Below are 21,916 nucleotides of genomic sequence, written 5' to 3' on the forward strand. Positions count from 1 at the left end.
AGGCTCGTCACCCAGAGGCTCCAGAACACCTTTGCTGGATGTGTTGGGCACCCCTGGCTTCACTGACGGAAGGGACTAGAGCTCTTGCAAGGGCTTTCAAAGACCCCCAGCTGCTGACCTGACCATCTCAGGCAGCTGAGCCCATCTCCCAGCAGCCCAGCTGGGGCTGGGGCTGGGGCCCAGGGCCTCTGAGCTGGCCTGAGGGTACTTGCTCTTCCTGGATGGGGCTGCACTGGCTGCCTCCTAGTCAGCTGGGGTGTGGCCTTTAGGCCCTACCCTCCGTGTAGAGGGGGTCCCGATCGTAGCTTGGGGGGTGGGGGAGAGGACATTTTGGCCTGTTGGCAGTTCTTCCTCTTTCCCTTCTTTTAGCAATAAGTCTGGGGTGAGGTAGGGAGGGGCTGCAGGGGGGAGGGGGCAGAGAGGTCCCCTGGGGCTCGACAGCAGCTAAGGGGCAGCTCTCCCCACTTTGGCCACACGAGAGGCCTCGAGGGAAGTGCTGAGCTCGGAGGGTGCCCACTTCACTCGCCACCCGGAAGCTTAGAGAAAGGAACAGATGCAGACATGGGTTTATTTTTCAATGTTTTTAAAGAAATAAAACCTTCCACGCTCACTGAGTCCTCTCTCCCTGTTGGTGTAAGGACCCTGGGCCTTGCTTCCTGACTGCCACGAGGGTGGGAGGGTGTGCCCCTGGCCCCAGACAGGGATCCATTCTCCTGCAAGGAAGGCAGCTAGGCTGCATCTTGCCCACAGGGACTGGGTCCCTGCCCAGTTGGGAGAAGAAAGAGGAGGAGGTAGCTCAGATTCCAAACATTCTCTTTATTACGTGTTTGATCCAGAGGAGAAACTAAGTGCAGGAGTGGGGGGCTGGGTGGGGAGGGCCGCCTTGCCTGGGAGCCCCTGGCCACCACCCCCCCCTTGGGAGCCAAGCCAAGCCCTCCCAGCCCCTCGGAGCACCAGGGCTGTTCCATAGGGCAGGAGGGGAGGAAGGGGAGGAGGGAGCCCTTGGTCGGAGCCGAGCCCGAAGGTGGGCTTGGGGGCAGGAGGACTGAGGTTGGCAAGGCCCCTTCCTGGGACCCAAGGGCTTTAATTGCCAAGGAACCTGGCCTGGGAGTGGGGGTGATGAGTAGGGGTGGAGTCATCATAAATCAAAAAAAATAATAAAATAATAAAATAAAAAATAAAACCCATCACAAAAAATGTACAACTCAGGTGAGGGTAGGGCAGCCTCTGTGCTGGACCCCTTCCCCCAATTTCTCAACAACAGAAACAGCAGAGAAATAAATTAAGGGATGCAGCGGCCGCCACCAGCCAAGCGCCCACCACCAGCCACTCCCACCCCGGCCACAGGTTAGCGAGCTGGGAGTGGCCTGGCCTGTCCCCCACCGTGGAGGGCAGAGGCCCGGCCCTGCTGCCCTATCCGGCCCCCGCCGGTGGCCTGGAGGCTCTGGGCAGTGTCTCCTGAGTGGAGGGGTGACGGTGTCAGGAAGAAAGGCAAGGCCAGAGATGAGTGGTGAGGGAAGTCACTGCTATGGAGCTAGCTGGTGCCCAGATTAATGCCAATGAACGGAGCAGTGGGGAGAGAAGAGGAGCGGCGAGTGAGCGGGCTTCGCTTTGCGCTTTCAGACAAAAGGCTCTCCCATAATGGAGAACGCCCAGCCCAGGCGGCCCCCTGGGGCCAGGAGCCCATCTGCCCAGCAGTCCCCTCCCCTATCCCAGCCCTAGGGTCAGCCCCGCCTTCTTCCCCGGGAGGGGGTGGGACAAGATGGCACAGACTTGAGGGGGGGACAAAAGTCCCCACAGCAGCTTGTGGAAGGAAATGCCCAGCTCTGGGGAAGGGGGGCAGAGGATACAGTGTGGGGGGGAGGCCAGAGCCCCACGTCTCGCTGCCAGCCCACCCACCTCAGGGCTGCACAGCACCCCCACCCCAGCCCCTAGCCCCCCAGGCTCCAGCCCAGGGGCCTGAGGTCAGGGGAAGGCCACCTCTGGTGGTTTGCTTGGAGGGGAGGGGGGAGGGGAGAAGCCCACAGTGGGCCTGGCGGAGGGCCTGACAGGGAGCTCCACCACTCTTGCCTGAGAGCGTTCCAGCCCTGAGCCACCCTCCCAGGAAACCCCACAGATCCAGTCTCAACTGTCCCAATGGGGCAGGGAGGAAAAGTGGCCGCTGGGATTTTTTTTTTCTTTTTTCTTTTTGGTAATAAAAAAGTTCTTGGTTTAGGCGAAATACTCTGTGCAACCGCAGTACCGAGGGGGAGCCCTGCCCTGCCCTCCTCCCTTCCTTGACCTCCTGTGGGAGAGGGGGAAGGGCAGCATCTGGGCAGGGTCAACGTGGGGGAAAGACCACCTCCCATCCCCACAAACAGGAAGAAAAAACTGAGCAGGGCGGGAGGGAGAAGAGCCAGCAGGGGGAGACACGCCATCCGTCTGCAGTCTCGCCCGGTGGGCCGGAGCGGCGGGCCAGCAGCTAAGTCCAGCGGCCCGCCTCCGTCGCCCCCCACTCCTGGCAGCCTGTTAAAGCTTCAGCTCGTTGGCTATTTTGGAGGCAATGTTTTTGAAGGCCATGGAGGTGCCCGATATCCGCTTAAACCGCACCCCGTTGAGGGAGAGCCGCGGCAGTTTGCACACCTCCATCTCCCACTGCACGAAGTCCTCGTGGCCCGGCGTGCCGTGCATGCACAGCAGCATGTACTTCTCGTGCAGCTCGTTCTGGCAGCTGTTGGCGTCCAGCACCTTGCGGATCTCCCGCATCATCTCGTTGGGCTCCATGGAGCTCGTGGTCTTCATGCTCCACGTGAAGCGGAGTGAGCGCGGCTTGGCCTCCCGGGACTCCTCCTTCTCCTTGTCACTGCCGCCACCGCCCACCACGTGAGGTCTGCGGAGAGGCAGAGCCGCATCAGCGGGGCCGAGGCATCCACCCACGGCACCCCCCTGGCACCCGGGCCCCTGAGAGCAGAGGAGAGCAGAGGGCGGGCGAGGGGCGTGGGTGGTCCGGCCTCCACCTGGGCAGAGGCGAGGAGAAGCCAGGCAGAAGCCAGCCCGGGGGGGCAGGGGTACAGTCATGCTTCCCTTTGAAGAGGGAGGGTCAGGGAGGAACGGGGAGCACCGCTCACCAGCCCGAGTTCAGGGCTGGACACGGGAAGCGTGGAGGCCCAGACAGGTGAGCAGGGCTCCCCCTTCCCGAGCACACCTGACCGCAGAAGGCCCCCGGAGCTGGGTATGGGGACTCTCTGAGGAAAAGGGAAGCCTCCAGAGGGTGGCGAAGGGGTGGCAGGAGGAGCGGAGCGGGAGGCGTGGCAAGCCCGGCAGCCGGGGCAGGGCCGGTGCTGGCTCCAGCCCTCTCACCTGAGAGTCTCCACTCGATCTTTGCTTTCAGGTTCATTCAGGTTCCTCAAAAAACAGAGCGAGGGAGAGTTTAGTGCTGGGACTTCTCGCTCCTTCCACCGCCGCAGACCCACGTGAGGCAGTCCAGGGAGGTGCCACCGGGGCAGGCAGGACCCGGCCCTGAGGCCGCTTTCCCATCACCTGGCAGGCCAACAGGGCTCTGCGGCACCTCACACCGGCAGCTGGCTTGGCCCTTTCCAACAGGGAGCCCTGCCCCTCCCCACAGTCCCAGAGGAGTGTGCTGGCAGGGAGGCTGTGGAGGTGCAGGCACCAGCACCCAGCAGTCACAGGGCAGGCAGGGCCCCCAGACCATGGCCAGGCTGCTGTCCGGGGGTCTTCCGCACCTCCGCGCGGTCTCAGAATCGCAGGCCTCTGGGGGAAGGGGCTGGGAGCTCAGAGGGCCAAGCTCTGGAACCGCTTTGATGTGCTGGGGATGGTGCCTGGGGCCGGGAGGGGAGGAGAAGGGCCCCAGACTAGCCCACCTCCCCCATTCTTTGATAACTCCCCTGCCTGCCAGGCCGCAAGCCATCCAATTATACAGAAGAGAGGACAAAGGGCAGGGCAGGGCAGACCCCTTGGGGTGTGGGGAGAGGTCTGGCCCCGCTGAGCGGCTTCTCCAGCTCCTGGCTGGAAGATGGGTGCCTGGAGCTGGGAAATGGGGGTTGCAGAGGAGGGCAGGGTGTGAGGAGAGAGAGAGCAGCAGCAGCAGCACATGTAAAAGGAACACAAAGACATCAGACACACATGCAGACAAGCGCACTGCGCCCGGAGCCTGGCTGCTCTCCGGCCCCACTGGCTCTTGCCCTGTGGGTGGAGGCGCCTGCAGGGCTGGCCCCCACATGAGTCAGCAGCCAGCCATGCAGTGAAGAGCTGGGTGGGGTTCGGTAGGTGGAAGGGAAAGCCTGAAGACCCTGTCTCGGCTGTTGCTCTGTCAGCTGGGGCACCAACGTGCCGACCAGGTGTCCCACAGCTTGGTATTTGGTATTTGGCCCACCCAGGCCTCCAGAGAGGGTGATGAGGGCCGGGGAGGCGGGGGCGGGTAGCAGAGCCAGGACCCGGCCTAGGAAGGGAGATGCCTGAGTGAGGGGGATCTCCCGTTTCGCCAGGGCCCTAGAACATCCCAGCTCCTGGCTCTTTGGAAGCCACGGGCCATGGCTGTGTCAGCCCAGAAGGGAGGCGGCTTGGTTCATCCAGATACTGCTGGAAGCAGCAGGTGTGCTGGGGGGGTGGCCTGAGCTCTGCAGGAGCTGCCAGAGGGGTGCTGTGCCCCACTCGTGTACCCCGAGTCCCTGCAGTACCTCCAAAGTCCTGCCACCCCTGGGACAGGGGCAGGAGGTCACAGAGCCCAGAGGTTCGCAGGGATAGAGAAGGAGAAGCCAGGAGACCCAGAATGAGAGACCGTCCCAGGTGCACTGTCAACCTCGGCAAGGAGACCCTCCTGGGAGCGCATGCAGACAGGGGAAGGGCCAGAACACAAACCCATGTTCGAGACCAAAGACCAAAACCCAGGGTGGGGAGTGGGGGAGGAGCCAATCTTAAAGGGAGAGTTCCCTGAGACGAGCCCCCTTGCTTGGGGAGAGGCCCATCTTCTTCACAGCCATCTGCCCCGGGTGGGCAAATGTGGCCTCACGTGGCAGCCCAGTCCGAGCCGTCTTCATCCCTTTAAGATGGCAGAGGGCCACACAGATGTGGTTAGCACACGGAGGGGGAGCAGGAGCCAGAAAGGGGAGTTAGTGACAGAGGACGACACAGGACACAGGACAGACACACACACACACTGGGCTCAACGCCTACCTTCTGGCAAACCTGAAAGACAGATTTCTAAAAAAACAAACAAAAAAAAGACAAAATAAAAAAAGAAATAAAAAAACAAAAACAACAAGACGGTATGTGGATAAGCAGGTGGGGGTGGACTTTACAGGCTCAAGGGTCACCCCGTTTGTGGAAGAGCCGCTCAGCGAGACTAGAGTCCCAGGCACGGGATCTGCTCGCGCCACCTGCAGCCCTGCACCTGGATTCCAGGGCCGGCAAGGGGCATGCTTCTCGTCTACTCCAGCTGAGCGGGCGGAGGGCAGGCTGCCTGCTCTCGCCAGCCTCCTGCTGCCTCCTGCGCCACCCTGAGGTGGCAGAGGAAGGATGGGACAGAGACAGGGACTGTCCCAAGAGGCCAGAGTCCTGGATGCACCTCAAGAGTCAAAACTGTCCCTGTGGGGTGGTGGGGAGCCAGGTGTGGGAAACCTCATGAAGAGACTCCCCACCCTGGTTCCCACACAAGAAAATCAGCGCATCAGCCTGCGAGGGAGGCGGCCGCCCTGGGCCCCCCCCAGCTGCTGCACTTACGGCCTTCATCCTGGCAGCCCTGGCTGGAGCGCATGGCTGGAGCAGAGGGAGTGGCTGCAGCGAGACCTAACCAACCACCTGGGCTCGGGGAAAGGAGGTCAGAGGGGGCAAGACAGGAGACCAGGAAAAACTCCTTGCTGGCCCAGCCTGGCTCAGGTCTCATGACTTTGCAGCTGCGTCACCAAATATAAGTTTCCATGGGAACCCAGGAGAAGAGGGGGCTTTTATTTTAGCATCTGAGTTCACACTCTCCTAGAGAGGAGGCGGCATCAGCATGGGCCATCTGCTCAGGCCAGAGAATGAGGTGTATGTATGAGGAGTTGGGGAGACCTGAGCGGGACTAGGAGGGTCTGGGCACCTGAGTTGTTGACAAAGATCCAATTTCGTAGGCTTTCAGAAGCCTCTTTGAACCCTCGGACCCAAGCCCAGTTCCAGGTACCCCCATCCACCCGCAGGCAGGCAGGCAGGCAGGCCTGGCCTCACACTTTGCCACCTTAAGGCCCCGACTCACCTTCGTACAAACTTGGAGGTGAATTTGCTGAAAATGCTCCCCGAAGCCCCCCGCCGTCCTTGGCTGTTGCCAGAGGGAGAGGCTGGGGTTACACCGTAGGGCAAATTCTGCTGGTCCCGCACTTGCCGGAGCTGCCCAGCATGGAAGGTGCTCCGACTGGACACACCCCGGGGGAAGTTAGTTCGGTCTGGGGCTCCTCCACTGCTGCTGATGTTGTGGGCGGAGGGGGAGGCGACAGGGACACGCTGGGGGGCTGTGCTGTGGGAAAAGAGGTGGGGGTGGGGAAATGCATCAGGGCCCGAGAAGCCATCCCGCCAAGCACCTGGAGCCCTGGTGGGAGCAGGGAAGGAGATGCGAGGGCAGAGGCAGCCATCACAGAGGACACAGGAGGAGGGGTGTGACCACTGAGGACACTGGTGAGGAGGACATCTAGGTGAGGTGGGAGGAGATGGTTTGGGGGAGGGAGGGAGGCAAGGAGGGATACGTGTGTGGAGAGCAGTACAGGCTGGAGAGATGTGGCTCCCTGGGAGCTGGGCAGACTGGAACCTCGAGGGGACAATGTTGTTGACCAACCCTCAAGGGTGAGTCCCTGTGATGCTGACTGTTCCTGGGTCCTAAGGAAGTCCAGGAAGGCTCAGAACCAAAAGGCTTCCTTCTGGAGCCTCGGGGCGGCTTCGGGCTATCTGTTCTGAGGGGAGACTGGAGGAAAAGAGGGGGCATTAAGCCATTTTTTGTTCCTTCCACTTCCTGGCTGCAGGGGACAAAGCCGTTTCTGTGGCTAAGATGACGAGGACAGAGCAGGACCAGGTGGAGGAAACTGTTGGGGGCGGGGGTGGGACAGGTGTAGGGCAGCAGGTGCCCCAGCTGCCCCAGCACACTTGCCTGGGCCGCGGCACCTCACAGTTACTGTCCGTGGGGGGCAGCCCAGTGGCCTTGTTGGGGTGCACGGAGGCCGACATGGATTTCTGGTGCTGGCGGGGCCGGGCCGCAGAGGCTGCGGCTGAAGCAGAAGCCGTGGAGGCCCGGGACCCTGGCATGGTTAGGCTAGGAGACAAAAGCAGCGGAAAGGCCTGGGTTAGGGCTGGGCGGGCAGGAGGCTGGGTTAGGAGCAAGGGCAGGCGGGAGGGGCCAGAGCGGGCAGCTCGGCAGGATGCAGGTCAGCCCAGGGAGCAGCAGCGGGACACCAGTCAGAGCTGAGGAAGGCAGAGCTGGAGCGGAGGGCAGGTGAGGAAGGCGAGGTGGTCCAGGGCCTGGGGAGGAAACCGAAAGTGCAGGAAAGCCAACAGGAGGCAGCTGCCTCCCGCCACACGGGTCTCCTAGGAAGTCTAAGAACAAGGATGTCTCCTCTCCAGAAAGAGCAGGGTGTTGCTAAGTTTTCATCAGGCTCAGAAGAGGTGGAGTCAGGAACGCACAGTAAGAGATGCTGATGGTCAAGGGGCTGGAAACTCTGCTCTCGGGGCACAGCTGGGGTCACCTCTGCGTGCAGACCCCGCAGGTGGGCACCTCAGTTCTGCCCTGCCTGCACCTGGGGCCCCAGAACGAGCCTCAGCACTGATGCCTAGAGGAGCGGGTTGCCATGCCCTGGCTGGCAGCCGAGATGACCAGGGAGTCACACTTGGTACACTGCAAGGAGCGGTCGCAGGAGCACAGGGAAAAGAGGGTGGAGTGGGGTGGGGGAGGGGGGAGGGAGGAGGTCTGGTGTGTGGAAAGCTGGACCAGACAGAGCGGACGGAACTCCAGGGAGCAGGGAGGGGAGTGGTGCTGCTGACAGAGGTCACCGCCGTGAGAGTGGCTCCTGGCCCAGGCCTGCTCACCTGTCTTTGCCATTCTGGATGGAGGCCTGGCCAAGGCTGGCCCTCTCCAAAAGTGGGGAATTCCTGCTTCGATTTGTGCTGGTGGAGAGGATGCTGTTCTGTGGGGAAGAGAACAAGGCTGTGTTACAGAGAGCCAGTGTTTGACTGGCAGGGTCACAGCACCCCTTCCCCCCACCTGCCCCCAGAGCAGGCCCGGGTCGGGAAACACCGGCTGGCTGTTCCTGCGGGGGCGAGGCTTTCTGAGTAAGCCCGAGTGTCCCGGAGGAGAGGTCAGGCAGGCAGCCACAGGGAGTGGGTCCGGACTAAGAGCTGCCTGGAGAGGACAGGCCGAGGGGGTGGGAGGAGGAGATGGAAGGAGACCAGGCAGCATGGCTCACCGTGGAGGGGGTGGGGGTGGTCTTCTTCCTCTCTAGGCCGGGCAGGGGGCTGGCAGGCACTTTGGCTGTGCTGCTGGCCTTCCGCCCCGACTCCCGGTCCTCCTCAGGCCGCTTGTTTTCCGCGTTGTTGCTCTGAGTCTTCTTAGAGTAGGAATTTGAGGTGGGAATGGCAGGACCAGCTGCTGGGCCAGAGTGACAGTGGGAACGGGTAAGGACAGGGCCCATAGAGTGCCCACCCCACGCCTGCTCTCCTACAGTCTTGCCAGCAATCAGCAAACACCACCTCTCAGAGGCTGAGGGAATGGGCCTGCCCAGGTGATGCTACTAATAAGTCGCTGAATGGGGAGTAAAACTCAGCTATGTCATCCAAAGGCCGAGAACGTGTGACCTCTCAGCAGAGGGGTGAGTCCCCCACCTGCAATTCCCAAAAGCACTTACCCTGGTCGCTGAAGCGCCGCTGCTTGGGGTTGGCCGAGACGCTCCGCTGTACCTTGTGGGAGGGGGAAGGGGCACTGCTATTGGTCATATCAGCTGAAGGCCTGGGCTTCAAGGTGATGGCATCGCCTTCCTGCTGCAAGAACAGAAAGGGCGGGGGGGGGGGGGGGGGCAGAAGTTAGGCAGAGATCCACAAATCCACCCGGCGCTCCTATGACCAGGCCCTGCAAGACCAATGTGCAACTGGACACTTGTGGAAACAGGTGGCCGACACAGACCCCAACAGACACAGACAGACACACCACCACTCCCACGAAGACCCCCACCTCAGAGAGGGATACACACGCCCACAGGACCACAGGTCCAGACACAGAGCCCTCTCGTATACCTCCTGGGCAGGCTAAGGGAGAACCAAGAGGAAGCCCGACACCACGGGGGAGCAGGGTGGAGAGGCCACGCGTGCACGTGGGGACGCAGATGGAGACCCAGACCCCCATCCCACAGACCCCACGGACTCCGACGTAAGACATGATGACCCAGATGCACAGACGAGAAGATGGACATACATGCACACAGTTCCACATATCGACACAAGCACCAGGCAGAAGCAGCACAGACTCGAGACTCTTCTCAGAAAAACACAGGGACCCTTGCGTGCAGAGCCCCGGAGATGCACAGTTCCAAAAACAGAGACAAACATATGGAAACAAAATTTCTAGGTGAACACAGAACTGACCCACCAGCACAGAGCCCGATCTGCTCACCCATATGGAAGCCCAGACCCAGGCCCAGACCCCACCAGCCACCTATTCATTCACTGATCTCCGGGGATCAGCGAGAGCAAAGACCAGAGGACTCTGGCCCCCAAAGCTGAGGCTGAAAACTCATCAGCAGAGGCAGCACACACACGCAGACACGAGCTCCGGCCCTCAGTGGGGTATGGAAGCACGGGGGTGCCACGGCCAGCAGGGGACCGGGGAGGGGCAGGGCACACACCTCCGAGCTCTTGTAGCCGAGGAGCAGGTAGGTGGCCATCACCTCGTTGTACCGCTGGCCCACCAGCGAGTCCTGGATCTCTTCTCGTGTGTAACCCATGGACACCATCAGCTCTGCACAGGGGGATATATAGTTAAGGCTGGTCCCGAGGCCTTGGCTGGCTCCACCTCACGGCCCAGCCTCGCCTCACCTGTCCGCCGGGGGTCCTTGTAGTCAGGGAGTGGCTCCACATAAGGCTTTAATTCATCATCTTCGTGACCCACATTCATCCATCGATCTTTCATGATTTGCTGGGGAATAAAGTGAAGAGGAAGGAGCCTCAGTGTGAAGGTTTCCTTGGGAACCCGGGCCCTTCCGGCCAGCGGGGCTCTCAGCTGCTCACCTCTAAAGTGCCTCTCTTGCTGGGATTGAGAATGAGAAATTTCTTCAGCAGGTTTTCACAGTCTGTGGACATGTAGAACGGAATACGGTATTTTCCCCTCAGTACCCGCTCCCGCAGTTCCTGCAGGAGGGAAACGGAAATCACCCCAAAGCCGAGGGAAGAAACCTAGTATCGGGGCTCCTGAGAGCTTAAGACCGGCCAGGCAGACAGAAATGAAATGCAGGAGGAGGCAGAGAGCAGGGACATGACCCTCCCCTGACCAGCCCGAGGCCTGCGAGCTGAGTGCCCCGAGGGCATGAACGGACACACAACTGGTCCCATCCCTGGAGAAGTGAGGTGACTGCACTGGCTGCAGAAGACCTTCCGCTGCTGCCTTCTGCAAGCCCTGCTCTGAAGCGCTGGCGTGGGAAGTGTAAGAGGTGGCAAAGGGGAGAGGTCGGGTAAGCCCGGAGGCTGAGAGCGGAAATGAGAGGAACAACAATGATCTCGGCCTGCGCTTCACTCCACCTTGAGGTTCTGTCCATCAAAGGGCAGGGAGCCGCTGACCAGTGTGTACAGGATGACGCCCAGGCTCCACACGTCCACCTCGGGCCCGTCGTACTTCTTGCCCTGGAAGAGTTCCGGGGCCGCGTACGGGGGGCTCCCACAGAAGGTGTCCAGCTTGTTCCCAAAGGTGAACTCGTTGCTGAAACCAAAGTCTGCGATCTTGATGTTCATGTCAGCATCCAGGAGCAGGTTTTCTGCCTGGAGGAAGAGGGAAACGTCAGGGACCCGGGTGGACCCACGAGGCACTGGGCAGGCAGGAGCTGCGGGGACGGGAAAGCCAACAGAACGCCCTCTCCAGGCTTAGGACCTTCTCCCAGCCCCAGGCAGGCCGTCCTCAGCGTGAACAGGCTGGGCTGGGAGAGGGCAGCCACGCGAGAGCTGGGATCTGAAGGCTCAGAGCCGCTCTGAGCTGCCAAAGCCGGTCAGGCCCAGGCTCACCGCGGTCACGTCTGCCTCACTTTCGAACCTCCGTGCACGTGCACTCTGCACAGCTGCTGCGCGGCGGGTGTCAACGCCGTCAGCATCCCCCCTCAGTCAGCCCTGGGCCGCCTGACTGGAGCGCCCTGCCTGGCACACTGGAGGGTGGCCCAGAGCCTCTGCCCGCTGCCGGAACGGGATCCTGAGTCTAGTCTCAGGCTCCATTAGCAGCACACCAGCGGCTTCCTCATTATCTCCAAAGCACTAGAGGCTGGCGGTGCCTGGCATGCTGAGGCCTGGTGGTCACGTCACGGTGAATGGAGGGGAACACCTGCCCTAATCAAAGGTGCAGGGGGAGAGCACGCCTACCTTTTTTTTTTTTTTTATGTTTTTAATACATTTTTATCGATTTCAGAGAGGAAGGGAGAAGGAGGGAGAGAGAGAAACATCAACGATGAAGAGAATCATGGATCGGCCTCCTCCTGCACGCCCCCAACTGGGGATTGAGCCTGGAACCCGGGCAGGTGCCCTTGACCAGAATCAAACCTGGGACCCTTCAGTCCCCAGGCTGACGCTCTATCCGCTGAGCCACACCAGCCAGGGCGAGCACGCCTACCTTTAAGTCTCTGTGAACAATGAACTTCTGGTGGCAGTACTGCACAGCAGACACTATCTGAAAGGAAGGAAGAAGGGTTAGTCCGAGCACCTGGGGGAGGCACAGGCGCTGGCACAGCTGTGACCTTGGGACCTCATTCTAAGCTGCCACCCAGGCTCTTACAGACAGGCAGCCCCTCCCTGTATGCCAGACCCCAAAGGCCACGGTCAGACCCGTGCTCCAGGGAGGGAGTCACACCCACCTGGCGGAATTTGGCTCGAGCCTCTTTTTCTTTCATCCTGCCATGAGCCACGAGGTAATCAAACACCTCTCCTGCAAGAGACGGGCACAGGGCTGGGTGAGAGCTCGCTGGGGCCGGCGGAGTGGGCGCCCGGCAGGAGAGGCAGTGCCATACCTACCTCCACTGGCATACTCCATGACAAGGTAGAGAGTTTTTTCCGTCTCAATCACTTCAAATAATTTAACTACAAGAGAAAAGGCCAAGCCAGGAGTCAAGAAAGTAGGAGGGGCCACATACCGAGCCCCAACATGCACTGGGGCATCCTAGGGATGAAGGCCCCTCCCTCCTCCCAAGGACCAGTTCCTCTCAGAGCTGCACTGGGCGCTGGGCTTCCCCCAGGCATCCCGAGGACTGCAGCCCCCAGCGGGCAGGGCGCAGGCGAGAAGGACAATATGCCGGGGCGTGGAGCCTGATGTGGGGGAAGAATGGCGCGGCAGCTGGTTCTCACCTATGTTGGGGTGATTCAAAACCTTCATTATCCTTACTTCCCGGAACAGCTGGAAAGTAAAACAGAGGGGTCATGTTTCTCCACTTGCTCTCCTCGGCCCCTCCAACTGAGGCACTGCTAGGCTCCTTTCTCCAAAAAGAAGACGGGCAAGGACAAGAAACAGGGCAATTGTCTGCACCTCCCATGCCCGGCCCTGAGGGCTGAGAATAGGCGAGGGGGAGGAAGGGTCAGCGGGAGGGAAGCTGGGCTCCGACGGCTCGTACCCTGAGCTTCTGCACCTGGGCAAGCCAGCCGCCCCTTGCGGTCCACCCAAATCCTGCCCCGCACAGCAGAAGGGTTTCGGTTGGGTGCCTCTCAAGGAGGGACCGTGAGCCCCTGTGCAGGAATACTCAGAACTGAAGTTCAGGACAAAAGAGACTCCAGCTCGGTCTGTGTGAAGGCGGGAGCGCTGGAGGAGCCCGTCATCTGATTCACGGAAGTCAGAGGGCCCTGCACCAGTGGGCAGGCCTTTCTCTCGGGGCCCCTGGGGAGGGGACAGGAGCCACTCCTATATATAGCGGATGCCAATTTTAATCACATCCACCTCCACACACTCACGCTCTCTTTGTGAAACAAAACCGGGGCCTCCAAACCTTACATTTCCATAAAGAAAGAAGACAGAACTGAACTCCAGCCCCTCTGCGGGGGCCAGCGGCCTGGAGGTGGGGGTTCTGTAACTTCCAGGCCTCTCCACGCGCACAAAGAGCCAAACTAGTTTTCTTGGGGTGGAGGGTGGGTGAGGGCTGGAGTCCAGTTTGTGAAATAAAGTGAACACATCTCCCCTTTGATGATGCCCAGCACTTTCATGAGCTGGAGAGGAGTGGAGGCAGGCTTCCCATTCTTCAGGACCTGGTTCTGCCCTGGGCTCCCTTCTCTCGCCAGAGCCCAGGTTTCTCCTGCTTTCTTCCTGGTCCCGCAGTGTCTTGGGTGAAGAAGCAAAAAATCCTGGAGCCCACCTCAGGGGCAGCGATGGGAAGCAGCACTGAATGGGGCCCACAGGCAGCTGCCAGGGTTCTTCCCCCGAGGGTGCCCTGGCCGGAAAGGGCGCTCCTGGGAGAGCCGGAGTTTTCTGGGCTTTCTAGAACCCCGAGGGGCTAGCTTCTCCAATCTTCGTCCTTTAGGGTCATTGCTGGGTAAAATTTAAAGCCAGTGATTTGGCCAGAATCAGACTGGCCTCGGTAACAGAGCCGTTAGAAGGCTCCTAAGAGGCTACAGCTGTCTGGTACTGGGCCTTCCAGCCCGGCAGGAAGCGGCAGGGAGGAAGAGGTGGGAAGTAAGATGCCCACTGACGCTGGCCGTCACGGTGGCGGCAGGCTGGCCTGCTCCCCAGGCCCAAGGGCCCCGCCACACTGGCTTCGGCTCTGTGGGTCTGAGCCAACAAGCCGAGAGGAGCTGGCTTTCCCTTCCTTCCCAAAGCTCCAACGGGGAGCCCGCGTGGTGACAGCAACGTTTCCCTTGAACCAAAGAACCTTGGGGCTCCCACGGCAACAGAAAAAGAAAACACTTTGGTTTTGTCTGTCAGCATGTCAGGGCACCTCAACCCACACGCTCTCAACTCCGAGAGCCGCTCTGACAGTGACAGGCCTCAGCTCCTCACCCCAAGCGCCCCAGTGTCACTGCGGTTGACACAATGCGCTCCTGAAGAAAAACTCCATCTGCCTCGGGTGAAAAGCACTAGGCTAGTCCAGGTCAGAAACTGGAAGCCGGGTCAGCTGGAGTACGAGGACACACAGGAAACCGGACTTGACCTGAAGGGGCAGCTTTGTGGGAGCCAGATGGGAGATTTCCTCCTTCTCCTTCCTGCCTGCGGAGCCCGGGACGGAAGGAGAGGGCAGCGTCCAGTTCTACACCAACGGTCACTAGCACGCTGGCCCCCTCTGCCAACGCAAGTCCCCTGTCCCGCCTCCTACCAGCGCCTCATCGTTTCTCGAGCAGGGGGCCATCGGGAGGGTTTCCCCACCAGCTAAGTGAGACCATGGTTTCCCGCCGTAGTCAGGAGGGGAGGAGAAGCCCGCCTCACCGAACCAGACTATGGCACAGGAGCCTGCGCCTTTTAGCCAAGAGGAGCCGAAGTGAGGAGAGCCGGGAGTGCCTGCCGGTCGTCTGCACTCCCTGTCACAGGTGTGGAACAGGGGAGATTTAAAGCCCGTCTTCAATGCCCGCTCTCCCCGCAGCTGGCAGAGGCCGGGGCAGGTTCCCTCTCCTCTGACCCCTGTGCTTCCAGAGTGACCCACCTTCATCCCTCCAGGTCTGGGAATGCGCTGAGTGATGGCTACAACATGAGTTTGGCATACGGCTGGCCAGAGGCCAAAAGATAACAAGGTGCAGAAGTAGGTCAGACAGGTAGGCCAAGTGGCAGGGAGGGGCCAGAGAGGCTGCGACAGAGAGTGCCTGTGGCCAGGGAGCCCCGTCAGGAGTCAGCCCCGAGGGTCAGCCAAAGCCCCGCAGACAGCACAGTCATGCAGAGGGACAGTGAGAGGACCAGAGTTCAACTAGGGATTCAAGAGGAGATCCCAATGGGGTCAGGAGGTCACGGACCCCTGCCGAGAGGGCTGTGTGCTTACTTTCTGCAGGCTGGAGGAGTTCAGTTGAGTCTTGTCAATGATCTTCACAGCGACCTGAACATGAGACAAAAAGCCCAAGATTACCTCTTTACCAGACTAAACCCAGGACTCGAAGCCACTTCCTCCTTCCTATTTCCACCTCCTTTTTGTCCCGTCCCTCTTGGCACTCCTGTTTGCTCAGATCACATTTCTGTCCGGTAAACAAGAGGACGGCTGAGGTAGCAGTCCCACCACTACCTATGGGGTGCCAACAGTTGGGAGGTGCTGCCATGTCCCCAGCCCAGGCTCACCTCTTTCCCAGTCAGGATGTGCCGAGCCAGCTTCACTTTGGCAAAGTTGCCCTTGCCAATGGTCTTGAGGAGTCGGTAGTTGCCAATGTGGGGCTGCTCGTCAGCAGAGGTGGCCGAGTTGCGGCCCCGCAGCATGTTGGACTTACTGCTGGGCTTGGAGTCGAGGTGTCCCAAGGGGGGCTGCGGGGCGGAGACAGCACCCGGTAAGCACGCTGCCCTGCTAGTCCCCGCATGCGCCCTGGTGCCTGTTCACCCGGGAGAAGGCTGCATCTCACAGCAGCAGCAGCAGCAGGATTACTTCCACGCACTCACTTTACATGTACCTTTCCTGTTTCTCACTTTGCAGTGATCTGTTGTCTGTCCCGATGGAGTGGAAGTTCAAGAAGACCCATGTACTCACTGTTACATCCCAGCAACTAGACAGGCAGGGTTACGGTAGGTGCTCAATGAGTCCTCGTGTAATGAATGGACTGCATGACAGGGTCTGAGCAAGGTAACAGTCTGCCCTTCTTAGCCACCCCACTGCTCAAAGGGTGTGAGGAGGCAGAATAACAGCAATGGCACTGACCAGGCACAGAAACATAACTCAAAAAGGGGATGGTCCAGAGGAGGACATCCGAAGACTTGTATATTCCTCAAAGGGCTAACTAAACACAGAAATACCGTGACACAGCAATTCCACTCGTAGCTACATACCAAGGGAAGAGGAAATGTATGTCCACACAAAAACTTTCTGTGCATGTTCATTCAAAACATCCCATATTCCTAACCGCCAGAAAGCGGAAATGACACAAACGCCCATCAACTGGGGAACAGATAAGCTGGCATATCCACACCGTGCAATATTCACTGGCAATTTAAACAAGTGTTCTGACACATGCAACACCACGAATGGACTTTGAAAACATGTTGCTGAGTGAACGAAGCCAGTCATACATATTGTATGATTCCATTTCTATGGAAAGTCCAGAACAGGCCAATCCACGGAGACGGAGAGCAGATTCGTCGAGGGCTGAGGGCAGAAGAGGGTGGGGAGGTTGTGGTGAGAGATGCATAGCTCTTAACTGTACACTTTAATGGGTGACCTTTATGGTATGAGAATTATATCTCAGTAAAACTGTTAAGAGTCTGGTCCGAGTCTTGTCTAGAGTCCTGATTTATCTCTCAAAGAACACACGACACCATCATTCCAGCATATGGGACAAAGCTACTGCCAGAGCCTCACCCCAGAACCATCCACGCTGCCTTGGGAAATTCAGGAGAGAGTCTGGAGGGGAGCAGGGTGACCAGAGTGTGAGTCAAAGCTCTTCCTCTCACAGCCCCTTCTGGCTGTAAGTGAAGCAAGCCCACAAAAACCACAGAGGAAAGGCATGACTTGCCACCACCAAGGAACTGTCCAGGGTTCCTGAGCTTCCCCAACCAGATGCTTTTGAGGCAGAAAAACAACAACACAAAGTATCTGCGACGGATGTTTCCCTTCTTCATTGTGTCAGTGGAGGGCTTTCCTCTCTCTGCACAGCAGCTGCTGGCTGGTTTGGGGTGAGCTGCTTGACTCAGATCCCACAAGCACATGGGTTGAACCGTTTAAAAAAATATAATTTTATTGATTTCAGAGAGGAAGCAAGAGGGAGAGGGAGATAGAAGCATCAATGATGAGAGAGAATCATGGATCAGCTGCCTCCTGCACGCCTTCTACTGGGGATCAAGCCTGCAACCCGGGCATGTGCCCTTGGCTGGAATCAACCCGGGACCCTTCAGTCCGCAGGCCGACGCTCTATCCACTGAGCCACACCAGCAAGGGCGGGTTGAACCTTTGAGGGGAAAAGATTTCCTGGGAAAGGAGAGGCTCCTGGCGTGTCAGCAGAGGCCCTGTTCACCTCCTTGGCCTTTCAGGGCGCCTTCTCTCTTCTGCAAGCCGAACGCCCCCAAGCCTTTGCCGCGTCCCCTCAGCCTACAGAGCTCTCCTGCTCTCTGGTGTCCAGACACCATGCAGCTCACATAAGCCTGGCTGGTCCTCAAACAGCATTTGCTAGACCCGGAGATTTTCAAATAGTTGTTTTTTTCCCTCCAAAAGGAGCTCTAAGGGTTATGCCCCTTGGAGAGAAGGACATTTCTAGGCTCACTGGTACTGGCTCGTCTACCAGAGGGCACTCCAAGTCCCCTGCAACAGGGTCCTGATGGCCTGGCCTCCGTGGCCTGCTTCTTCTCACCCCACCTCCCGCAGGTGCTGCAAGACCGCTCCAGGGCCCTTCCTTCTGGCCCGACTCCCATGAGCGGAAGACGGGTGGGAAAGTTCCCGGCAACCTCTCCTTCACCTCCTGAGCTCTCAGCACGCCCCTCTTTTCGGAGCATATGATTTGGCAGTCTCCAAGTCCTCAAAATGTGGAATAGGGATTTAGCATCTACCTGAGAATTTGGGCCCTCTGCCCCTCTGAAGCCAAATATCAGGGAATCTTACTGCCTGTCGTGCGCCCATACCTCTTGGTGTTTCTAGCCCCAGAGGCTGGTCTGCATGGCATAGCGGGACAGCACTTCCTGTCACGATGAGCTGCATGCTGGATGGACTTCAAGGAACAACTGTGACAAGAGGGGCTTAAGAGTATAGGGCCAGAGACAAAGTGCCGGGGTTCAAATCCCAAATCTGCCACTTACGAACACATGCTAACTTTAGTATCATCAACACCGTCCTTAAGAGGGAGAAGGGATCATTACAAAGGGGGAAGCAAAGCAGCCAAAAGCTGAGTGGTGTGTGGTGACCCCACACCTGTGTCAGGACAGTCCAGTCGATGTCGAACACCAGTCTGTCCAACATCACTCGCTTCCACCCACCACCTACTGCATCAGCTTCCGCATCTATAACGTGGCATACGCTATTCCCTACTTCACACTGGGCAGGCAAGAGGACACACATACAATGCTTTATCCAACAATCAGGAAAGAGCAACTATTACTGCCATTATTTTTAGTTCCCAAATACCACTGTTCTTAAAGCCAGAGCCTTCTCGTCAGCAAGACTTGGGCATCTAAGTAGAGTCCTCCTGAGCTGGCTGCAGCCCCGGTGGAGGCTGGGAAGAGACACTATGGTCCTCGCTGCTGGAAAGAGGTCACGGCTGAGCGCTGGCCACCATCCCCTCTGACTCCTGCTGCCGGCCGACACCAGCACCCCTATTCTTCGCAGGAGGGACTGGACGGGCAGCTGGGAAGGGCCGGTTCCAAGCTGGGTATCCAGGGCAGTAAAGAGTGAAGATTCTGCCTGTCTCGGACCCAGAGACGGAGAGAGCACTGGTGTGTGCTCGCTGATCCCCGGCCCCCAAGTCACCCACTCCCCTTTCAGGACTGAACCACCCAACTCTCGGGACTCAGAGTGTGTAGTTCTTCTCCTAACCTCCTGGCCTCTTCTAAGCTGTCCTATGTCCCCCGAGCAGGGAAGTGGGACAGGGTGAGGAGGGCCCACGGGGAGACGTGAGAAATCTCCGGTAGAAACTGTTTCTTGGACCCAGGAAGGCCAGCGAAGAGGTGAGAGAGTCCCTTCCCTGGTTCTGTCCAGGCCCATTCCGCCTGGACCACACTCACCAACAGGGTGGAGGGCTGAGGACCAGCTGCCCTTGCGGGCCAACCAAATAGGATCTGGCTACAGCCAGATCGCCCCTCTCCCTCTAGCCTCCTTGCTTACAGTAAGACAAGGAGCGCCAGGCATTCCTACAGCTTTGGCTGACAGCACAGCCCAGGCAGGCCCCCGTGGTCTGAGGAAGCTGGGTGACAGCAGACCCCACGGCGCTCAGACAGCCTTCAGACAGAACAAGGGAGTCACCCTTCGAGGCCGTACTTGGAACCCAACGGCAGACCACGCAGGTCACTAGCAGGCCGGCTCAGAAGGAGGGCCTGAACAGCTGCGGCGTCCTCCGCAGAGAGGAGAAGGGAACGCAGGACGTGGGGATAAAAGGACAAGAGCCTTCCAGCCGCGGGCCTTCCACCTGGGATCCCAGCCTGGCCCAGGCGGCACCAGGCTTGCCCGGAAGACAGCCTCCACCCCGAGAGGCCGGGCGCTGACTCAGGTGGGCAGGGCCCCTTCCCGAATGCTGGAGGCTCCTACCACCAGCTCTTCCCTAGAGAAGCTCCGCTTTGGGGCTCTGCATTCAGGTGTCCCGAGGCTTCCCAGGGAAGGGACCAAACTGGGAGGGGTGACAGCAGGCACTCCCTGGCCAGGGCAGCGTGAGCCCGGCTCTGTGGAGCGGAGGGAGAACAGTGTCCCTGGCACTGGCCCGGGGCGACCCCCCCAGATGGCAGTCTCCCCTCACTGTGGCACCCGTGAGCCCGCCCTGGGCCCCTGCCTGTCACCACCCCTTCCTCTCCCTCGGGCTGAGTCTCAGGGGAGACTCTTCTGTTGGTCGTTGCTCTTCCTTCCCTGGCCAGTGCCTCTTCACCCTTCCCGCGGATTTTACTAGAGCCAGCGGCTGGCTCCATCTAGCACTTCTTCAAGGAGCCCGTTTGGGTGGGAGGGAAGGAAGAGGAAAGGGCAATCCCAGAGCAAAACAACACAAGAGGAAAACATACCCGGCTGGAGAAAGGGACAAGGACTACCAGCAACTTCCATCCAGCAGAGCCACAGCAGAACCTGTCAGGCAGCGAGGGCAAAGTACAGAGGCCGGGAGAGCCAGGCCCAGGGCGGGGGCGCTCCGCCAGCCACCCTTACTCAGCCGAAGCAGGCGACACCTTCCACCACCTCCTCCGTGAAAAGCAGCAAAGCAGCCAGGCCCGGCGGCTCCTGCCTGGGAACCTGGACTATGTCGCAACCGAAACTACCACTAGCAGAGAGCCGGGCCTGGCAAGCAGAGCGACGGGGACAAGCCGGGGCTTCTTGCGGGTCAGGCCCTGGAGCCAGGAAATGCAGAGCTCAGGACACTACACCGGAGCGAGGTGGGAGGAGAGGGGCAGGAGGGGACCAGGAAGGAGGGAGACTGAGAGAGAAAGAGGCGGGTTTAGATCAACTTCCTTCTCCCTTCCCCTCCCCCGCGCCGGAAGTGGGCTGCCCCACCCTCCCCAAGGTGCCTTGCTGGGTAACAGCTGGGAGAGGGTGAGGAGGAGACTCACTCTAGCCGGGCTGTCATAAAGTCCTTATCTCACCTGCGGCAGGTGGGACCTGGGAAAGGGCTGGGATCGGAGCCAGGGCAGAGGAGTGTGTGAATCAGACATGCTGACCCAGAGGGGCAAGACCAGCAAACCACCCGCCAAGGACAAGGTTGGGGGACAGGTGGCAGAAACCAGCTACCCAGCAGCGGCAGCTGGACCCTTAGGAAAATGCATGTGGCTTACATACAAAACATCTTGGGCAAATTTCAGGGGGTCCAGGGATCCAGTGAAGCCCTTCAGAGGTCTTTGGGTTCTAAATTTTACCCAAAGGCCGAAGAATGAAATGTCCCTTTAAGTCCCTTCCAACCCTGTTTCTGGCAATCTAACCCAGGTTCCCACCCAACTCCAACCCCCCACCCCCTGGCCCCCCGCACCGCCCCCTCACACAACAAGCTCTGAGGGCCTGGGGTAGCAGGGGCAGCCATTCCTCACACCTTCCTCCTGCAAAGCCCCTGTTGGCCTTGTCTGTGCTCTGTGTTCTGGTCCTGGCCTTTCTTCTGGCTCCCTGATCACTTCCCATTCAATCCACTACCCTAGGCTGGGATCCTTCCCATGAGGCAACACCTTAAAGAGCCCTGCTGGTCGGCCATAATCCCAGACACCTGAAGATCATACTACTTCAGTGTTTGTCTTACACATGAGATCAGCAGGCACTGCATGTTCACACCAGAGGCCGATGGGGTAGGCAGGACCCTCACTTTACAGGAGTGAAGAGACTTGCCCAAGGTCCCTCGCCTCCCATGCAGAGCTGGGACGGGAGCCCGGGCTTTTGTGCCCACGTAAGTACTCTGTGTCCCCTCTACCAGTCATCAACCCTTCTTGATGCCTAATCTGCTTTTACTTCCCCCCGAAAAGGCAAGTCCCTGGCTCTTCCTCCAGACTAGGCGAGGTGACGATGTGAAGATGCAGGGAAGGTGCCTGGGGCCACAGGAATGCCAATGTCTGGTGAAGGCCAGTAGTGGAGGGTGTTTTAAAGGCCTCCCCGGGTGGTCCCATAAGAGGACCACTCCTTTCCAAAGTGGGCCTTGATGTGGACCGGGGCCTCAGGCTGGCCTGGGACCACCTGCCCCTTTACTCCGAAGGGACTGAAAGACTGCGTCCTCAGTCCTGTCTGCCGGGGCAGTAAGGGGCTTTCTATCTGAGGAAGTACCAAGCACTGACCTCAGAGAGGCTGGCTGGGGCAGACGGGGTAGGACTAAGCTGTGAAGTCACATGGCCCTGGCACGTCACTAGCTCTTTAACCCTTCCTCCTTCAGTGCATCCAAGTGGGAGGGAGCCCTGCCTTTGCATCCTTTGATCCTGAATAACTGTCACTCTCAACTGCCAAGAGGTAATAAACCAGTGGAGCATTCT

General features: G+C 59.3%; 1 protein-coding gene across 6 annotated transcripts in view; it reads right to left on the reverse strand.

The window, feature by feature from the left end:
* Positions 1-796: 796 nt before the first annotated feature.
* The window catches only part of MARK2 (microtubule affinity regulating kinase 2), a 54,886-nt gene continuing 33,766 nt past the window's right edge, over positions 797-21,916 (reverse strand). The window contains exons 2-19 of one of the 6 annotated variants that reach the window (XM_008159035.3): positions 15,434-15,613; positions 15,144-15,197; positions 12,541-12,589; positions 12,211-12,276; positions 12,054-12,124; positions 11,813-11,869; positions 10,741-10,977; positions 10,234-10,353; positions 10,042-10,141; positions 9,852-9,964; positions 8,859-8,991; positions 8,421-8,602; positions 8,044-8,141; positions 7,112-7,273; positions 6,230-6,487; positions 5,173-5,199; positions 3,340-3,384; positions 797-2,869 (exon numbers count right to left, since the gene is read on the reverse strand). In XM_008159035.3, the coding sequence (XP_008157257.1) occupies positions 2,509-2,869; positions 3,340-3,384; positions 5,173-5,199; positions 6,230-6,487; positions 7,112-7,273; positions 8,044-8,141; positions 8,421-8,602; positions 8,859-8,991; positions 9,852-9,964; positions 10,042-10,141; positions 10,234-10,353; positions 10,741-10,977; positions 11,813-11,869; positions 12,054-12,124; positions 12,211-12,276; positions 12,541-12,589; positions 15,144-15,197; positions 15,434-15,613 (2,313 nt within the window). In that variant the 3' untranslated portion in view covers positions 797-2,508. The remainder of the gene's footprint in view (positions 2,870-3,339; positions 3,385-5,172; positions 5,200-6,229; positions 6,488-7,111; positions 7,274-8,043; positions 8,142-8,420; positions 8,603-8,858; positions 8,992-9,851; positions 9,965-10,041; positions 10,142-10,233; positions 10,354-10,740; positions 10,978-11,812; positions 11,870-12,053; positions 12,125-12,210; positions 12,277-12,540; positions 12,590-15,143; positions 15,198-15,433; positions 15,614-21,916) is intronic. The other 5 variants (XM_054725822.1, XM_028135876.2, XM_028135875.2 and 2 more) reach the window with 5 other exon arrangements.

The sequence above is a fragment of the Eptesicus fuscus genome, chromosome 13, assembly GCF_027574615.1.
Source record: "Eptesicus fuscus isolate TK198812 chromosome 13, DD_ASM_mEF_20220401, whole genome shotgun sequence".
Taxonomy (NCBI): domain Eukaryota; kingdom Metazoa; phylum Chordata; class Mammalia; order Chiroptera; family Vespertilionidae; genus Eptesicus; species Eptesicus fuscus.